Source organism: Nomascus leucogenys, chromosome X (assembly GCF_006542625.1).
Source record: "Nomascus leucogenys isolate Asia chromosome X, Asia_NLE_v1, whole genome shotgun sequence".
Lineage (NCBI taxonomy): Eukaryota > Metazoa > Chordata > Mammalia > Primates > Hylobatidae > Nomascus > Nomascus leucogenys.
Genome location: NC_044406.1, coordinates 11,278,874 through 11,297,739, shown reverse-complemented (window position 1 = coordinate 11,297,739; position 18,866 = coordinate 11,278,874). Strand labels below are relative to the sequence as shown.

The following is an 18,866-nucleotide window of genomic DNA, read 5'->3' as shown; positions in this document are numbered from 1 at the left end:
GGTACAGTAGCCAAAAATAAAACATTCAGCTCCCTTAGTGAAAAATGCATGAAAGTCAAATGTTTTGCAAGTCAGCCCAATCATGACAGAGTCCCAGGCTATTCCAGATGTTATTCAAGGCATCAAATATCACCTTTTGAAAAGTGTAAAATTGACAGGCTTTTAAAAAAATTACAAGACTGGAGAAATTCACATCAGGAAAAACTGTTCTCAATTTCTCTGTTACAAAAAAGGAAAAAAAGAAAATCTTATTGAAAACAGAACGTGATCTTGAAAATGATTTTGAAAAAAGAAAAAAGAAATCCCCAAACTACAAGTCCTTTACCCGCCTCAGAAGTAATTATTCCATCTTGCCCACAATCTACTTTTTTTTTTTTTTCCTTTTGAGACGGAGTCTCGCTCTGTCACGCAGGCTGGAGTGCAGTGGTGAGATCTCAGCTCACTGCACTACAACCTCTGCCTCCCGGGTTCAAGCAATTCTCCTGCCCCAGCCTCCTGAGTAGCTGGGATTACAAGCACACGCCACCAGGCCTGGCTAATTTTTGTATTTTTACTAGAGATGGGGTTTCACCATGTTGGCCAGGCTCTTCTCGAACTCCTGACCTCAGGTGATCCGCCCACCTTGGCCTCCCAAAGTGCTGGGATTACATGTGTGAGCCACCATGCCCGGCCCAACCTACTGTTTTTACCAGGGAAGGGAACCAGCAGTTATTGAGTGTCTTCTATAGCATGCACCACTAAATTAGAATCCATGGGCCAAACTTAGCCCACGGCCTGTTTTTGCATAACCTGTGAGTTAAGAATGGTTTTTATGTCTTTAAATGGTTGAAAAACAATCAAAAGAAGAACAATATTTTGTGACATCTGAAGATTATATGAGGTTCATATTTCAGTGCACATAAAGTTTTATTGGAAGACAGCCACACCCATTCATGTACATACTGACTAATGGCTGCTTTCACACTAAAATGGCAGTGTGGAGCCGCTGCAATAGATACCTAATGGCCCACAAAGCCCAAAATGTTTGACATCCAGCTCTTTTCAGAAAAAGTTTGCCCACTCATGTATCATAATATGATTGGTACTTCATAAATAGTAGCTAGTGTTGTACTTAATTTACAGATAAGGAAACTAAAGATACAGACAGTTTAAGTAACTTTTACAAAGGACAAACTGAGTAAATAATGGTGCTGGAATTCAAATCCGAGCCTACTTGATTCTCAGTGCCAGAGCTCAGACCACTTGGCACCATGTCTTTTACAATTAATATTAACATCATCACCATTTTTCTATGCTAATATTACATTGTATGGATGTGTCCTAATTTATGAAACCATTCCTTCACCGTCAGAATCTGTCCCTGGTGTCTTGTACATACAAAGAAAACCCCAAGTAAAATGTTACATACGTGCAGGGCTTGCTTAAAAAGCAGCAGCAAGGTTTACAGAAAAAAACAAAACCAGCTTTGAATCTGGTTAAAAGCTTCTAGATTTTTTTTTTTCTGGGCTTCTTTGCAAGGAATTCCAAGAAGAGCAATTACACAGAATTTCATTGTCATTAGATGTCATAGATAATACAGTCCTAAGGGAAGGAAACAGCACAACAGAAAGTCTCGGAGGGCTGCCCAGAGCTCCTCCTGTGGCTGTGCAGGAGAATTTTCTTTCTGGGATGAGAGATCAAGTGTAGGTCACAGCTTCTCATCACAATCTAACGCCACATGGCTTTATACCTTCCTAAATGAAGCAAAAAGGTAGAAGTGCATTGCCCCTAACCCTCACCCCCACCCCAATCATGCTTGGTCTCCTCATCATTCACCCGTAATGGTAAACAGTAGCACTTGTCTAAGAGATTCTAAGAGATGAATTATGCTGACAGGCTCCGGCCATCTCTCTTAGGAGCTTACTAAATCCCTGTTCCCCTCACCAAAGTACAGTTTCTCAGTACAAAGCCAAGCCACGTGATCCAAGGTAAGGAAGGAATAGTTAGGAAAAGTATTATCAGCCATTTAAAAAATGCAAAGGTGGCCCAGGCGCGGTGGTTCACACCTGTAATCCCAGCACTTTGGGAGGCCGAGGTGAGCAGATCATGTGACGTCAGGAGTTCGAGACCAGCCTGGCCAACGTAGCGAAACCCCGTCTCTACTAAAAATACTAAAATTAGCCAGGTGTGGTGGCGCACACCTATAATCCTAGCTACTTGGGAGGCTGAGGCAGGAGAATTGCTTGAACCCCGGAGGCAGAGGTTGCAATGAGCTGAGATTGTGCCACTGTACTCCAGCCTGGGTGACAGAGCGAGACTCCATCTCAAAAAAATAAAGCAAAGGCACACCTCAAATACTAGATAAGAATTAAGAATTCCCCTTTCAGAAGTTTGAGGAAAGAACAAAATTGTCTCCTCACTATAATGAGTCACACTGACTACACAGACACATCAGAAATAATGGCGTCAGAACAGCTTATGTGTCTTGGCCACCTCCAGAGGCTATAGAGAGGGTGGCCCTATGTCACTTGCCCAGGACAGTCTAGGCAGACACGTGTTTCCCAACACAGTTATCCATAGAGTTCCCTCTCAATCTTGAAAGCATCCTGGCCTAGATGATAAATGATATGTACTATCTCAAAGCTCAAAGTGTCCTTAAAACATTCATCTCTTAACACATCAGTGACTTCCTTTAAGGCCTCCTGAAGTGAGCTGAATGGTGGCCCCAAAAATATCAGAGCCCAATCCCTGGAACCTGTAAATGTTACCTTATTTGGAAAGAAGGTTTTTGCAGATGTGATGACATTGAGGATCCTGAGATGGGGAGATTATCCTGGATTATTCAGGTGAGCACTAGATGCTACCTCATGTATCCTTTAAAGAGAGATGCCAGGTGTGGTGGTCATGCTTTTAATCCTAACACTTTGGAAGGCCAAGGCAGGAGGATCTCTTCAGCCCAGGAATTCGAGACCAGCCTGGGCAACGTAGTGAGACACTGCCTCTACAAAAAGCAAAAAATATTAGCCAGGCGTGGTGGTGTGCACCTGTAGTCCCAGCTACATGGGAGGCTGAGGTGGGAGGATCACTTGAGCCCAGAAGTTTGAGGCTGTAGTGGGCTAAGATTGTGCCACTGCACTTCAGCCTGGGTGACGAAGTGAGACCCTTTCTCTAAAAAGAAAATCGAAAATGAGAGAGTGAGCGAGAGATCTGATGGAGACAAAAGAGGAGGCCATGCGAAGATTCCAGCAGAGATTAGAGTGATGTGGCCTCAAGGCTGGCAGTCATCAGGAGCTAGCAGAGGCAAGGAAGGAGGAACCTCCCCTGGAGGCTCCAAAAGGAATATTCCTCTGCCAACACCTTGATGTTGGACTTCTGGCCTCTAGCACTTAAGAGAACATATTTCTGTTGTTTTAAGTCACCCAGTTTGTGGTAATTTGTTATAACAGTGCTAGGAAACTAACACACCCCACTGTGATTCCTTCTTTCCTAGCTGTGTTCTCTAACGAGAAACCACATGACTTCCTAAGCCACTACACACACTGTCTCTCAAATGTTACCAACCGCCCTGCCTCTGTGTGGTTGATGATGAAAGACCTCTCTTCTATCAGCAGTTAAGCTCAGAAAGTCATGGAATTGTCTGATTGGGATAAAAAATTAAAAGCAGCTACAATGTTATTACCAAGAAACACACTTACAGCAAAGTGATTAAAGAAAGGGTAGAAGAAAGAAAAGAAATATGTTTTCACAATGGGCCAAAATGGAAAACGCATCTAACTGTCTAACATCAGGAAAGCTGCTACTAGCTAGTTAGACACCACAGTTCCACAAAACAGTTAAAGCCCGGCTGGGCGCGATGGCTCATGCCTGTAATCCCAGCACTTTGGGAGGCTGAGGCGGGCAGATCACTTGAGGCCAGGAGTTCGAGACCAGCCTGGCCCACACGGTGAAACCCTGTCTCTACTAAAAATACAAAAAATTAGCCAGGCGTCATGGCGCATGCTTCCCAGCTACTTGAGAGGCTGAGGCAGGAGAATCCTTAAACCTGGGAGGCAGAGGTTGCAGTGAGCCGAGACGGCACTACTGCACTCCAGCTTGGGCAACAAGAGCGAAACTCCGTCTCAAACAAAACAAAACAAAAAACAACAGTTATAGCCACTGGAGTTCTAGAAATCCATAGGGCTCTTGTTAGTGGTGGCTGGGAGCACTACTGGCAACTAGGGGGTGGAGGCTGGACTCCATCACAACTCCCACAATAGAAGGATTGGCAATAAACAGTGCTAGTTTCTCCAACTCAAATAAGAAAACATTTTGAAAATACAACTTTGTAAAAAGAGGTCACCGCAAATCAGATATATGTGCTAACAAAAATGTAGAGATTTCAACATTTTATCACTTAAAGAACAAAATGGGGTTACAAATCACGTTAAATAGTGGAAGAGGGCATGTGTAATGATAAAAGGAGTACTTTTCTAAAGAAGTTACAATATATTCAATATCTTAGGGCCAAATACAAAATATAAAATATATTGTGAGTGAAAGAGCTTGATTAAAAATACAGCTACAGGCCGGGTGCGGTAGCTCATGCCTGTAATCCCAGCACTTTGGAAGGCCCAGGCGGGCAGATCACTTGAGGTCAGGAGTTTGAGACCAGCCTGGCCAGCATGGTGAAACCCCGTCTCTACCAAAAATTAGCTAGGCGTGGTGGTGCACACCTGTAGTCCCAGCTACGCGGGAGGCTGAGGTAGGAGGATTGCTTGAGCCTGGGAGGCGGAGGTTGCAGTGAGCTGAGATCATGCCACTGCACTTCAGCCTGGGTGACAGAGTGAGACTCCGTCTCAAAAACAAACAAACAACAAAAAACCAGCTACATTGTGAGAATTTACTAAACCACAAGGAAGGAAGAAATAATGGCAGAAAATTAGCTCTTCTATGACATGGATATGATATGACAAGGAGAAAGATGCTAAACAATCCTGTGGAAACACACAGATGGGAAGAATAGTTAAGACAACAGATTATACCAATGGGACAAAATTAGAAAATTGAAATTTAACAGCTAAAAATACACATAAAACTCTAGAATCAAGTTTAAAATAAAAGGAGCTATATAAATAGCTAGTGGGAGGATACAGCTTCACAGCAGTGTATGTGACCTAAGGTTTTGGCTGCCCAAGGTCAAGTTTAGATCATACACACACACACACACACACACACACACATACACACGATCTATCAATGGTCTAATACAGGGGTTGGCAAACTGTGGCCTATAGGCTACATCCAGCTAGCCACCAGCCACCAGCCACTTGTTTTGGTACTGCTTGTGAGCTAATAATGGCTTTCACATGTTTAAATGGTTGAAAAATTCAAAATAATGTTTCAAGGCATGTGAAAATAATATGAAATTCACATTTCAGTGCCCATAAATAAAGTTTTATTGGAACACAGCCATACCCATTCATTTACATATTGTCTATTGCTCTTTTTGAAGTACAACCAGAGTTGAATAGTTGTAACATAGACCATATAGCCATTTACAGATAAAGTATGTGGACCCTTCTAATTAGATTTTAGGTGAGAAATTAAGTGACTGGCCATCTTCAAGACAGGGAATGGAAACCATGTCTTGAGGAGGCTGGGATTAAAATTCAGGGGGACTTTGGTATACGAATTCAAATTTATAAAGGGGTTTTTTCAAATATGAGGGGATCTTGTGTGCTGCTTCAGAAATCTGTAGTTTCAGAAATGAATTATGGAGATAAAAAGCAGCATATTGGGGAAAACCTTTCTTGCACTGAGTTACCAAATCACAGAACAGCAGTGTGTCTTGAAAACTGGCAGGATTCTCGCTGAGCCTGGCTGAACATCTATCTATCCATAAGATACGGAACACACAACAGCTGGGAGTTGACCACTGTAGTAGGTCAAACAATATCCCCCCAAAACTCATGTCCACCCACAACTTCAGCATGTAACCTCATTTTGGAAATAGGGTCTTTGCAAATATAACCAAGGTAAAGATTAAGTTGAGTTCATTCTGGATTAGGTTAGGCCTGAAATCCAATGACAGTGTCCTTATAAGAAACAGAGAAGAGACACAGGGAAGAGGCCAGGTAAACAGAGGCAGGGACCACAGTGATGTAGCCACAGCCAAGGAATGCAAGGAGACACCAGAAGTTAGAAGAAGCGAGGAAGCATCCTCCCTTACAGCCTTCAGAGGGAGCGTGCCCCTGCCCATTCCTTGATTTCACACTTCTGGGCCTCCGAAACTGTGAGGGAAAAATTTCTGCTCTTTTAAGCCACGCGGTTTATGTAATTTCTTATGACAGCTTAGAAAACTAATACAATCTCCTTCAAAGTTCTTCTCAATCTCCGATTTCTCTGTTGCTCTCAAAGGCAAAGACCAATCACATTTTCTTCAACTTTTTTCTAAAGACTCACAGAGCCTCCTCTGATGCTAATGTTGTGAAAAACATAATTCAATGATACTATTTCTGTTCTTTTTAAAAGGTTAAAAAGAGATCATGGGTTTTTTTTTAAATTAAACTTTTTATTTCGGGGGAATTGTAGACTGACATGCAGTTGTATGAAACAACGCAGAGACCCTGTGAACCTTTTACCTAGTTCCCTGTGGTAAGGTCTTGTAAAACTATAACACGGTATCACGGCCAGGACCCTGAAACTGATACAATCCAGTGATCTGATTCAGATGTGCTCCAGTTTGACTTGTACTCTTGTGCATGTGTGTGTGTGTATTTAGTTCTATCCACCACCACAAAGACATACAATTTCATTATAACAAGGACAATAATGGTATTTTAACACCTGCAAAAATATGCATTACCTGTTTCTTTGAATATTAACGTCAGTGTAGGTTCAAAGCCAAATCTTCAACAAACAAAATAAGAAAGCAGATTTACTTGATCATCAAAGGAAAAAGCCAACATTTTCCAGATAATTCTAATCAAGGGGATAAATGAGGAAAAACAACATTGACAGTGGCCCAGAGCAGGTTTCTAGGGCAGGACACACCTCTCCTACCTTGTCCTTTTTATCTTGTCGGGCGTATGGGAAACACGGGATCACGGCAGTCACCCTGGATGATGATGCAATCTTGCAGGCATTGATCATGATGAGGAGCTCCATCAGGTTGTCGTTAATTTCCCCGCAGCCACTCTGGATGATGTAGACATCTTCCCCTCTCACACTTTCACCAATCTCCACGCTAGGAAAAGGAAACTGCCGTCGGTTAATATTGAAGCATATTTGCATCTTGGGCGTCCCTGAGACCACCCCCAGGTTTGATGATCACCAGAATGACTCATAGGACTCAGCCTAATAGTTGCACTCATGGCTGTGATTTATTGCAGGGAAAGGACACAGAGCAAACTCAGCAAAGGGAAAAGGTACATGGGGTGAAGTTGGGGGAAACAGGATGCAAGCTTCCAAGACTCCTCCCTGAGGGGACTCAGAGGTAGAGCTTTATGCCCCAGTAGTGAGCTGTGACAACATGTATGAAGGGCTCTCTACCAGGGAAGCTGCTTAGAGACTCAAGCCTCAGAGTTTGTACTGTGGGCTGGTCATATAAGCACCCTCTGCCTAGCACATACCAAAATGTCAGACTCACAGGCATTCAGCATGAACCACATTGTTTATCAATTGTTTAAGAGTTTATGCAGTGAGCCATTCTTACTGGGAAACGGTGGGTACCCTTGCAAAATCTAAGCTCCCAGAGGCCAGCCAAGGGCCAACCTTGCAAAGAGGCCTAAGTCTCAGGCCTGCTATGGTAACTCTTTTCTGCAAAATACTGTATTTAGTTTTAGTTTTTTATTAAAGTTATACAGTCATATTGCTTAAAAAATTCAAACCACTCTGTAAGACGTATAACAGAGAAAGTGCCCAGAGGCCACCAATTTCAACTCTTGATAGGGTTTTTAGATACTTTCCTTCAAGTCTAGCTAATATGTGTGTATTGCTGTGTCTTGATTTTTCATTTGAGGCAAAGTGTATTGACTTCTCACTATGGAAGATGAGGATTGAACTCTATTTCCATTTAGTTCCATCACTTGCAATGCAAACTTCCCATCTCGCCATCGTCCCAATATAGATCAATATTCACATTAAAGATTGACTGTACGTTTTTAACTGCGCAAATGCTGCTCAGAGCTCTGCCATGCAATAAACTTACATGAATGCTTATATTTTCTTTTCATGCACATCTTTTCTTTTTATTTTCCCTGGAGGTCATTCTCTTACCCTTTTATCTGCTAAGTTTTCTGAATCCTGAATCCAGATTCCACCCTAAACCCTTCACTAACAATCAAAATCTCCCAAGGTCAGAGGCCTCAAGTCCCATCTGCATTTCATCGTCTTGCAGGCATCCCTCCCAGGGGTGGCAGGCCTGGGTTATCTCTCTGCCTGTGCACAGCTGCCATCCGGGGATTCCCTGCCCCCTCTCCTGCACTCCATTTGCCATTTTCTGTATCCTCTCTCTTGGTATACTTCCTTGTTTTGCTGGTTGGCATCCTCGTGTAGCTTCTGGAGAAAGAGTAAATAGCAGCTAAGTTTTTGAAAATTGCATGTCTGGAAGTTTCTGTATTTCCAGGTACAGAATTCTGGATGTCCAACATGAGAGGGAGAGGCAGCTCATCCCTGGCATATTCCTTTGGTGGGAAGAAACAGAAAATAGGGCTGTGTGCTCAGGCAGGTCCTTCGCAGAGCTCTGCGTCCAAACCAAGAAGACGGTCAGCTCTGCTATGTTTTGAAAAGGCAAATTTGTTCCAATGATTGATATTATTTGGAACAATTTGAGCATAGCATGAATTTCGTGTTTTCTTATGCACAACCTCTTATCCTGAGACTGCAGAAAACTGCAGTGCACCCAGCTGAATGGAGCCACTTAGAAATACACAAACATACACATGTACACACCTCGAGGACAACAAGCCACACTCATTCACATTTGGTGTCACAACTTTTCACGTCATTTCAGAGAACCCTAAACCTCAGGCATTTTTCAATGGAAAGTTCCATCTCTGTCGTAATATTTATGTAATTTTTTTTTTTAAAGACGGAGTCTCATTCTGTTGCCCAGGCTGGAGGGCAGTGGTGACATCTCAGCTCACTCCGACCTCTGCCACCTGGGTTCAAGTGATTCTCCTGCCTCAGCCTCCCAAGTAGCTGGCATTACAGGCATGCACCACCACACCTGGCTAATCTGTTGTATTTTTAGTGGAGGGAGGTTTTGCCATGTTGGCCAGGCTGGTTTTGAACTCCTGACTTCAAGTGATCCGCCCACCTCAGCCTCCCAAAGTGCTGGGATTACAGACGTGAGCCATTACACCCAGCCAATATTTTTTGAGCATGTAATACATGTCAGTGTTTTACCATTTTGATAGGATCCCTAATCTGAAATTCTGAAATCTGAAACTTTCTGAGTGTCGACATCATGCTCAAAGGAAATGGTCATTGGAGCATTTTGTATTTTGAATTTTTGGAGATTTGGAATGTCCAACCAGTAAGTACAATAGAAATATTCCAAAATGAAAAAAAAAATCTGAAATACTTATTGTCCCAGGCATTTCTGATAAGGGATACTCAACCTATATAACATTCCTATGATTTTTTAATGGGTCACTGAGGAAGTTTTTGAATGTTATGTCCCTAACCCCATTTTTCTCATAAGTCCTGTGGTTTTGGATTGCCTGATTTTGCATAGCGTGGTAATTTTTAGGAATACATATGTCACATTATAGCAGAATTGTCTGTAAATTTATTCATCCCAAAATGAAATATTTTAAAATTACAAATAAGGAACATGAATAATTATCCTTCTCCCTTCTCCTGCTATCAGATACTCAATAAAATTGTTTTCTTAAAAGAGCCAATTAAGGCCGGGTGCGGTGGCTCACGCCTGTAATTCCAACACTTTGAGAGGCCAAGGTGGGTGGATCACCTGAGGTCTGGAGTTCTAGACCAGCCTAACATGGAGAAACCCCATCTCTACTAAAAAATACAAAAGTAGCCAGGTGTGGTGGTGCATGCCTGTGATCCCAGCTACTCGGGAGGCTGAGGCAGGAGAATCACTTGAACTCGGGAGGTGGAGGTTGCAGTGAGCTGGGATCGCACCATTGCACACCAGCCTGGGCAATAAAAGCAAAACTCTGTCTAAAAAAAAAAAAAGAGTCAATTATACCTAATGAAAATTTAAAAACAGGCTGGGCATGGTGGCTCATGCCCATAGTCCCAGCTACTTGGGAGACTGAGGCAAGGGGATTGTTTGAGCCCAGGAGTTCTAGTCCAGCCTGGGCAACATAGCAAGACCCCGTCTCTAAAAAAAATTTTAAAGAAAAGGAAAATAAAAATAAAGTTTTTCAAGTTGACATGTTGTGAAAATTAGTTTTGATAACATTCACACATCTTCTTGCACGCCTTCTGCCAACCTCACAGGATGAGGGAGATAGAAAGAGTTCTATGTGCTCCCTCCTATTTCAAGATCTAAGGAGCTAAATCTAACTGCTTTGTGAACATTACATCAACTATGAGATAAACTTAATTTGGAAATTGCTATGGTTTAAATGTGTTCCCTAAAGTTCATGTGTTGAAAGCTCAATCCCCAGTATAGGAGTATTGACAGGTGAGACCTTTAAGAGGTGATTAGGTCATAAGGGCTCTGTCCTCACAAATGGATTAACGTCATCATTGCTAGAGTGTGCTCATTATCTTGAGAATGGGTTTATTATATTAGCAAATTTGGCCCTCTATTGCTCTCTCTCAAATATGCTCTCTTGCCCTTCCACCCTTCTGCCATGGGATGATGCAGCAAGAAAGCCCTTGCCAGATGCCAGCCCCTCAATATTGGACTTCCCAGCCTCCAGACCTGTGAGAAATAAATTTCTGTTGTTTATAGATTAGCCAGTCTCCGGTATTCTGTTATAGCAGCACAAAATGAACTACAGCAGAAATCAAGTACAGTATTATACAGCTGAGACGTCAACAAAACACAGCACACAGGCTGTTTTTCTATGGCCTGTGAGTTAAGAATGGCGTGGTAGGCAGAAAAATGGCCCCCTAAAGATGTCTACATCCTAATCCTTTGAATATGTGAGTTTATATGGCAAAGGGGAAGTAAATTTGCAGATGACATTCAGGTTGCTCATCAGCTGACCTTAACATGGGGAAATTATCCTGGATTATTTAAATTGGCCAATTGTAATCACGGGGCCCTTAAAAATGCAAGAAGAAGACAGCAGAAGCAGGGTCAGAGCAACATTTTGTTGCTGACATTGAAGGTGGAAGAGGCCAATAGTGAAGGAATGTGGGCTGCCTCTGGAAACTGGAAAAGGCACGGGAACAGATTCTCCCCTAGAGCCTGAAGAGAATGCAGCCCTGCTAACCTGTGACAGACATGACTGTAACTTACAGAACTGTAAGATACAGCAGCAACAGAGACTACACGTGCTAGCACTGCCTAAAATATTTACGATTTGGCCCTTTACAGAAAAACTTTGCCAACTCCTGGTCTTATGACGTTTATCCCACAAGATTAGATTCTTTGGCCTGTTTTTCCTCAGGAACCTCAGTTCTCATATGACTAGCAGTCCAGGGGAGGACAGAGAATATCATCACCATGGCAACTTTTCCCCTAAAGCTAGTCCTGCTTCTACTCAAAAAGATGTTCATGACTACCTTTATTCTAGGTCTTTAGAAAATTGTGGTTAGAAGGCAGCATCCATTTGCCGTTCTGCCAGAGGATCTTTATTGACCCCCAAATAAAAAGGCTGAAGAGCATCACTGACTCAACAATAAACGGGCATGGTAACTAAAAGATAGCCACAGACTCTTAACACATTTCCCATCAAGGAGCAGGGTCTAGTCTCCTGCCCTTGAATCTGAGAGGGCTCTGTACTTGCCCAACAGCATATGACAGAAATTATGATACACCAACTTGCAAGCCCAGTCCTTAATGGACTGGTGGCTTCAGTGTCCTGTCTTTTGGAACGTGTGCTCTTAGAACCCAGCTTCCATGCCGTAAGGAAGCTCAAGCAGCCCCATGGAGAGGCCTACAAGAAGAGGAGCTGAGGTTCCCAACCAAGCTCCCAGGCAAAAGCTAGTAACAATTTCAGTCATGTGAGCCATCTTCAAGAACCCTCCAGCCCCAGTTAGCCACCTCAGCTGTGACCATATGCGGCAAAAACAAGCTTTCTTCACTGAGCCCTTCCCAAATTGCAGATTTGTAAGCCAAATCAACAATTACTGTTTTAAGCCATTAAGCTCTTTATTTATTACATGGTAACCGATAACCTTGTATAACTTTGCATAACCTTGTCTCACAGTATAGCTAAAGATTCTGCCAGCAGGTTAACTGACCAGAGTAAAATGTTACAACAGAGACGTCTAGACACCTGCTGTCCTAAGATGTCATCATGGAATTTCCATGGTCTATAGTGAAGCTGGAGCGGACCTCTCCCTGCATATCTGAAATGATTTAGGGATAAGAAGGTAAAATTGGAAGGCTCTATGTTCAGTTAAGCAGCGTATAAAAAATGCAAAATGGGAGGATTGATGGCCAGGAGACAGCAAACCAGATTTCTGATCCTAGTTCAGTGACAGATTCAAGAAGGGGCCCTTACATGAACTGAATCAATTTTGTCTTCATTTTGCCCTTCAGTTTCTCCTCTCTACAATCACACAATTAAAAGCTGGATTCCTAGCATAGTAACTGGTCCAGAGAGGGCTATTTATAAAAATTAAGCTCTGTACTTGTACAGTTCATGGAAAAGAGAAAAGTCAGGCAGTGAACCTTTTATATTCTATACATTAAAAACATAAAATGTAGCTATATAGGCAACTCCCAAACTTCATGCTGAGTGGTTTTTGAGGTCCCACGATTTCTAATTATCAAGTGATGGTTATAAAATACCAAAAACGAAATAAAAGTGAGTCTGCTTTATATTTGAACCAAATGTATAAACAATCATACTTCAATGTCTGAGTGAGTTTTGCCCAACGGCACATGTGGTATTTTTAGGAGACACTCAACACTGACTTAGCAGTGAGCTGATCTAGATTAACCATGCTCCTTAGCAAAAGATCATGCTGCACTGAGTATATGGAAGGGCAACATATTTGCTTTCAAAATTTACTTCATCAAGAAATTTCTCCTTTACTTATATGACGACACCTTCTGAACAAAAACTATTCTTCTCGTGTTCTTACAACAACTGAAACTTGAACAAGACTGGCAAAATACTGCAACACTCAAACCTAGCTCTATCCTTCTCCAGAGCCCTGGACCATCCTCTCAGACTTCTGCATTAAACACTGCAGAGTGGAATTCTTTAGCCAAAGTCCACCTGCCACTCATTCACAATGTTTCTTCACTTATATTATCATCGGAGCCATAATCGGAATTTGCCACCTGGAAGAAGTCACATAAGATTCACATATCCTAAAAAGCTGACTTGCCAAAAAATAGCATCTTCCCCATCAGTATTAACATAACTCCTCATTAAGAAATTTTTGCCTAACCCCAAGTCGTCAAGAGTTTCTGCTAGAAATTTTATAGTTCTAGATTTTACAATTAGGTCTATGATCCACTTCAAAGTTAATTTTTACAAATGGTGAAAAGTATGGATGGAAGTTCATATTTTTTGGCATATGGGTGTCCAACTGTTCCAACACCATTTCTAGAAAATGTTGGTTAAATTGAATCTTTGCCAAAGATACAAAAATTATCAGTAACTGTGGACAGTTAACGGTACTAGACATTGGAGGAAGAAGGGGCAAAAAATGAGACCAATTTGAAATGAGTCAAGGAGCTGTGTGGACTCAGGCAGATAGACAAAGGAGTCCCCCAGTTCAGCTTCCGAGGATGGCCACCACCTGACTCACAGGCAGAGGCTCTCCTGGACTTGAGAAATGGGTGGAAGTTACAGTCGAATCACGGCGTTGTTGCTGGCCACAGCAGAGTCCTAGAACAAGAGGGAAGCTGAAAGGCCATCATCTTTAAAGCAGCAAGAGTAGTGGGAGCAGAGGGGAGCCCAGCACGTGCGTCCTGGGGTTCTCACAGTCTTTCAAACCTTGGCACAACGCACCCTCTGGATAACGCAGTGGTCTGCGCCCTGGCTGCTCAGGAGAGTCAACTGGGAAGCTTGTAAAATCGCTGACCCTCCGCCCGCCGGATCAAACCCTTGGGGGCAGGTCGGGGGAAGCAGCGTTCGGACCGTCCCCAGGTAAACCCGGTGTGCAACCAGAGTCGGGGACGGGGGGAAACCTTTAGTCGCACGCACTGGTCTGAGGTTCAGCTTTATAAGGACGCGGAAACTGGGACCAGCCAACCCAGGACGTCTCTCCACCGCGCGCTGACCCGATGCGGTTCCCGCCCGCTGCGCCCACTCTCTCCCCGACGGTCTGTGACCGCCCAGACGTCTCCCTTCCGGGCTGGGGACGCCAGGCCGGGCGGCACCGCCGGGAAGCCGGGAGCGGCTCAGGACCGCCGGGTCGCCGCGGTCCCAGGACCGGAGGCCCTGCCGCCGGGGGCACAGCCGGGGCGCGCACCGGGACGCGCGGCGCCCCGCCTCGGTTTCTTCGCAGGCGCGGGCGCGGGGGAGCGGAGGCCGCGTTGCCACCGTCCCGCCCCGGAAGGGGGAGCGCGGCGGCCGCGGAGGTGGCCCGGGCAGGCGCCGGCCCCCAACCCGGCCTCGCAGCCGCGTGCCCAGCGCTCTCCCTAGCCCGGCCGCCGGCGCGGCCCCCACCTGGTCTCCTGGTTGCTGAACTTCTTCGTGACCACCTTGCCCAGCTCCAGGCCCAGGCGGTCGGCCACGCGCTGGGACAGGTCCTGATGCGAGCTGCCGCTGAACAGCACGATGTTGGGCATGGTGGGGCGCGGAACTCCGAGGGGCGCGCGGCGGCGGAGGAGGTGGCGGAGGCAACAGCGACAGCGACGCGGGAGGCTGCTGCTGCGGGAGCGGGAAAGCGCGGCGGCTAGATGTAGGGAAGGGGAGGAGCGGAGGAGGAGGAGCCGGAGCCGGAGGAGGAGCTGGAGGGGGCCGAGAGGGAGGAAGAGCGGGCGTGGAGGGGGAGCTGGAAAGTGCCGGGCGGCGGGGGCACAGCCCTGGCAGCAGTTTTGGACGCCCTGGGTGGTCCTGAAGCCCGAAGGTGTCCTTGCTCCGCGAGAGAGCTCTGAGCTTCATTCTTGATCTTCCAGACCTGCCTCGCGGGGAGAGCCAATGAACGGCGGTTAGCTGGGCACAGAGGGAGAGTTCGGGCCGGGGGGGATCCCTCGAGGCGCTTCGCAGCCCGGAGCGACTTCCCACCCGGAACACCGCAAACCCAGTGTGGGCGACTGGTGTTCAACTATAGCAAGGGTCTGCAAACTACAGCCTATGGGCCAGATCGCGAGAGCTCCCTGTGTTTGTACCAGAGAGCTAAGCATGGTTTTCATACATGAACATTTGCACTTTATGTCATGATGGCAGACACCGCCTTTGAACTCCAGTTAAGAGAAATATACCCCCGCCAAAGAATTCCTTTTCTCTCATTAATAGATGTGGGTTGCAAATAATTGTACTCAAATATTACTGTATTTTGGATTATATCAATAAAAACATTGTGACAATTTTTTCTCTCTTGTTATGTAAGTTCCTACGTAATATCTTCCCTTTTGTTGCTTGGTCTGCAAAATGTAAATATTGGCCATGTGGTCCTTCATAGTTCAAACTTGATGACCCCTGAACTACAGAGTTGCCCCCGCACCATGTGTCCTTAAAAAATCCAGCCACTATGTGAGTCCTCATCACAGGCTGAGGGGAAGTATTGCTCTTGGTGGCTCACTGGATCAAACCAAGTCCCCCAGCTTCACCATTTTTCGGTAGATGTGATGGTCCTTGGGGCACTTCACAACATTCCGCCTGTTGGATGCTGAAGAGCCTGATCCCAGGAACACAGATCTCCCTAGACAGTCCAGCTCAGTCCCTCCACATCCCTGGGGTCAGGGCCTCCTTCCCCTCTTTCCTGCTAGAAACCAGCTAAAAGGTTTTCTCAAGATGCCAATGCAGTACCAGAGCCAACTTCAGGGCACAAACCAAGCGTAGGAGAAAGAAAAGCAGTCCCTGTCTATAGAGGGCTGGTTGGTGATGCTGGTCACAGTTTCACACTCCTCAACAACGTCTGATTCAACCGGGTAGATAAATGGCTTGGTTTTACTAATGTTTGCCAAGAATTGGCTCTCCATCAACAGCAAAGCCCACTTGCAATTGGGTTGTAGCCTACTCTAATCAGACTTCATAATGGGATTTGGGAGATTACCGGGATGATTCGTATCGTTGGGATTTTTCATCTGGGTCCTTGTACTTTGCAAGGAGATTACTTTGCACATCGAGTGTTTCTTGTAAACTTTTGTATCTGCCAGCCTATCAAAATGTTATTCAAACTGACAATTTTAGCAACATTTCTGGCCCTTTTTCATTCTGCCTAGAGATGCATATGTGCCCTATTATATGAGAAAACAAACAAAAACCCCTATCTGCAATGGTTTATTATCTATGTATTTCACAGTTAATGACCATAGCAATGAGATTTATACTTGACCCACTATGTTTAAAATTTTTATTGAGTGAGTCTGCTAATGTAGTTATATTTACACTCTTCTAATAAAATTTACTATCAGCAAATTACTATAATTTTTATATTCTTAATATTTCTCTCATAGATAAAATTGACTAATAATGGATTCTTCTAAATATATAGATGCTCTTCTCAAAGGGAAAGTGGCATCCTCTTAGCATGATGGGGCTGTGGTTCTTTGGTAACACAGAACCAAAGCTGATGGACTATAAAACAGTAAAAGTTAAAGCCCCTGGTCTTTGGGTGGGTAAATGGCTGCAGATTTGGAAGCTCAGATTGAATTGTGACAAACCATGGCCTTGGTAGCACCAAGGAGAAACAATATCTCAGTTGGGGCAACTAATACAATGATTGTTGGTTCAATAGTTTGGTGAGTTACTCTGCTTAAATGCTGAATGTAAACAAGGTGAAATGTGCCATTGGGGTTGATGAGAATACTAATGGGAATCATTGAAAAATCATCGTGAGTCACAGACTGTTCAGAAAGCTATCACTTGTAAATGAGCAGCTATAGATAATTTTATTTAAGTGTGAACACTTTCTCTCCCAAGTGCTTTATCCTTGATCCATAGGAGCCAGGTTGTGGGAAACATTGGTCTAGAACAGGTTTCTGAACCTCAGCACAGCTACTATTTAGGCTGGGTAATTCTTTGTTGTGGGACTGTCCCGTGCATTGCAGGATGTTTAGCATCCTCCCTCGCCTCTACCCACTAGATGCCAGTAGCACCTATCCACCACTGCAACAACCAAAAGTGTCCCCAGACATTGTCAAATGTCCTACAAGGAGCAAAATCACCACAGGTTGAGAATCACTAGTCTGAATGAACCCCTGGCCCTTCTCTCCTCCATGTGGGCTTTTCCTCATGGTTGTTTGGGCTTCCTTATGGCATGGCTGCAAGGTTCCAAGGAGTGTTCCAAGAAGATAAGTCTCAACGAGCAAGTGCTTATCAAGCCTCTGCTTTTAACTTGCTTGCTAATGTCTCATTGACCAAAGCAAGTTACATGGCCAAGACCAGCCATCAACATGATATGGGACAACAGAAGGGCATGAGTACTGTCCACCAACTGTCTACCACAGTGAACTTCTTGAACAACATTTGAAGTTGGGGAGCCTCTGGAAAAATGGAACACTTGTTCAAAGACCCAAGACTTAGAAGAGAAAAAGAACATATACTCTGTGCATATGTGATCCGGATCTCAGACCGTTTATAAAATATACATTATCTTAAGATAAAATGTTAGTGGAAAAAATAAAAATGATGAGATATTTTCTATTGTTGATTTCTATCTTCATTGACTCATGGATAGAGATTAATGGTAAAACAATGATTTGAATTTATGAACAGTTTCTTTCACGTCTTCTACTTCCCACATCATCTAGCCAAGTTCTTTGTATATATTAAGAAGTCTAAGTATTTGCTGAGTGAATTTATCCCGGACTATTTTAGGGCTGAGAAACGGAAGAAATGGCCCAAAGTCACATGGCTAGTTGAAAGCAGCAAAGGAATTAGAATGTGGATCTTCTAGACCAGTCCTTTTCTCTCTAGAATGGTACTGTCCAAAAGAAATGTAATGATTGTTTCCTATATGTTTCTATGAAAAAATTTTAAACTTTTTAAAAAGAAATATAATGCAAGCCACATATGTAATTTACACTTTAGTAGCTGTATTTTAAAAGAATATAAAAAACAAGTGAAGGTAATTTTAATAACACACTTTAATCCAATATCCAAAATATTATCATTCCAACATGTAATCAACATAAAACATATTAATGAGCTATTTTGCATTTTTTTGTGTCAAGTGTTCAAAATCCAATATAGATTTTACACTTACAGCACATCTTAATTTGGACTTGCCATATCTGAAGTGCTCATCAGCCACATGTGGCTGATAGTTGCTGTATTAGAACAAGAAGTTCCAGAACACTAGTTCCTAAGAGCAATGCCAAGACACTCTGACATAACCTTTTTCTTGTATGCTTTTATTAGGGGTGTAGCAAATAATTTATAACTTATTATGAAATGCTAACATTTATAAACAATGTACTTTAAAAATAAGTTAAAATAGATTCAACTTTAATTCTCTATTAATAACATTTTCACTCATAATCAAGTAATTTTTCTGATTTTTATTTCTAAAACTTTACCTTTTACTTGTGTTATTTAAAGAAAAATCCAAAAACCGAGATGAAAATAGAGTGAACAACGATATACCCACCACCTAGATTTTGTAGCTGTCAAAATTTTCCCATGTTTGCT

The 18,866-nt window shown here is 43.5% G+C and overlaps 1 protein-coding gene across 2 annotated transcripts in view; it reads right to left on the bottom strand.

Annotated features, from left to right (window-relative positions):
* PRPS2 (phosphoribosyl pyrophosphate synthetase 2) overlaps window positions 1-14,994 on the bottom strand; it is a 33,547-nt gene extending 18,553 nt beyond the window's left edge. Inside the window, exons 1-2 of one of the 2 annotated variants that reach the window (XM_030807099.1) lie at window positions 14,736-14,994; window positions 7,012-7,204 (exon numbers count right to left, since the gene is read on the bottom strand). In XM_030807099.1, the coding sequence (XP_030662959.1) occupies window positions 7,012-7,204; window positions 14,736-14,857 (315 nt within the window). In that variant the 5' untranslated portion in view covers window positions 14,858-14,994. The remainder of the gene's footprint in view (window positions 1-7,011; window positions 7,205-14,735) is intronic. The other variant, XM_030807100.1, reaches the window with a different exon arrangement.
* Window positions 14,995-18,866: the final 3,872 nt, after the last annotated feature.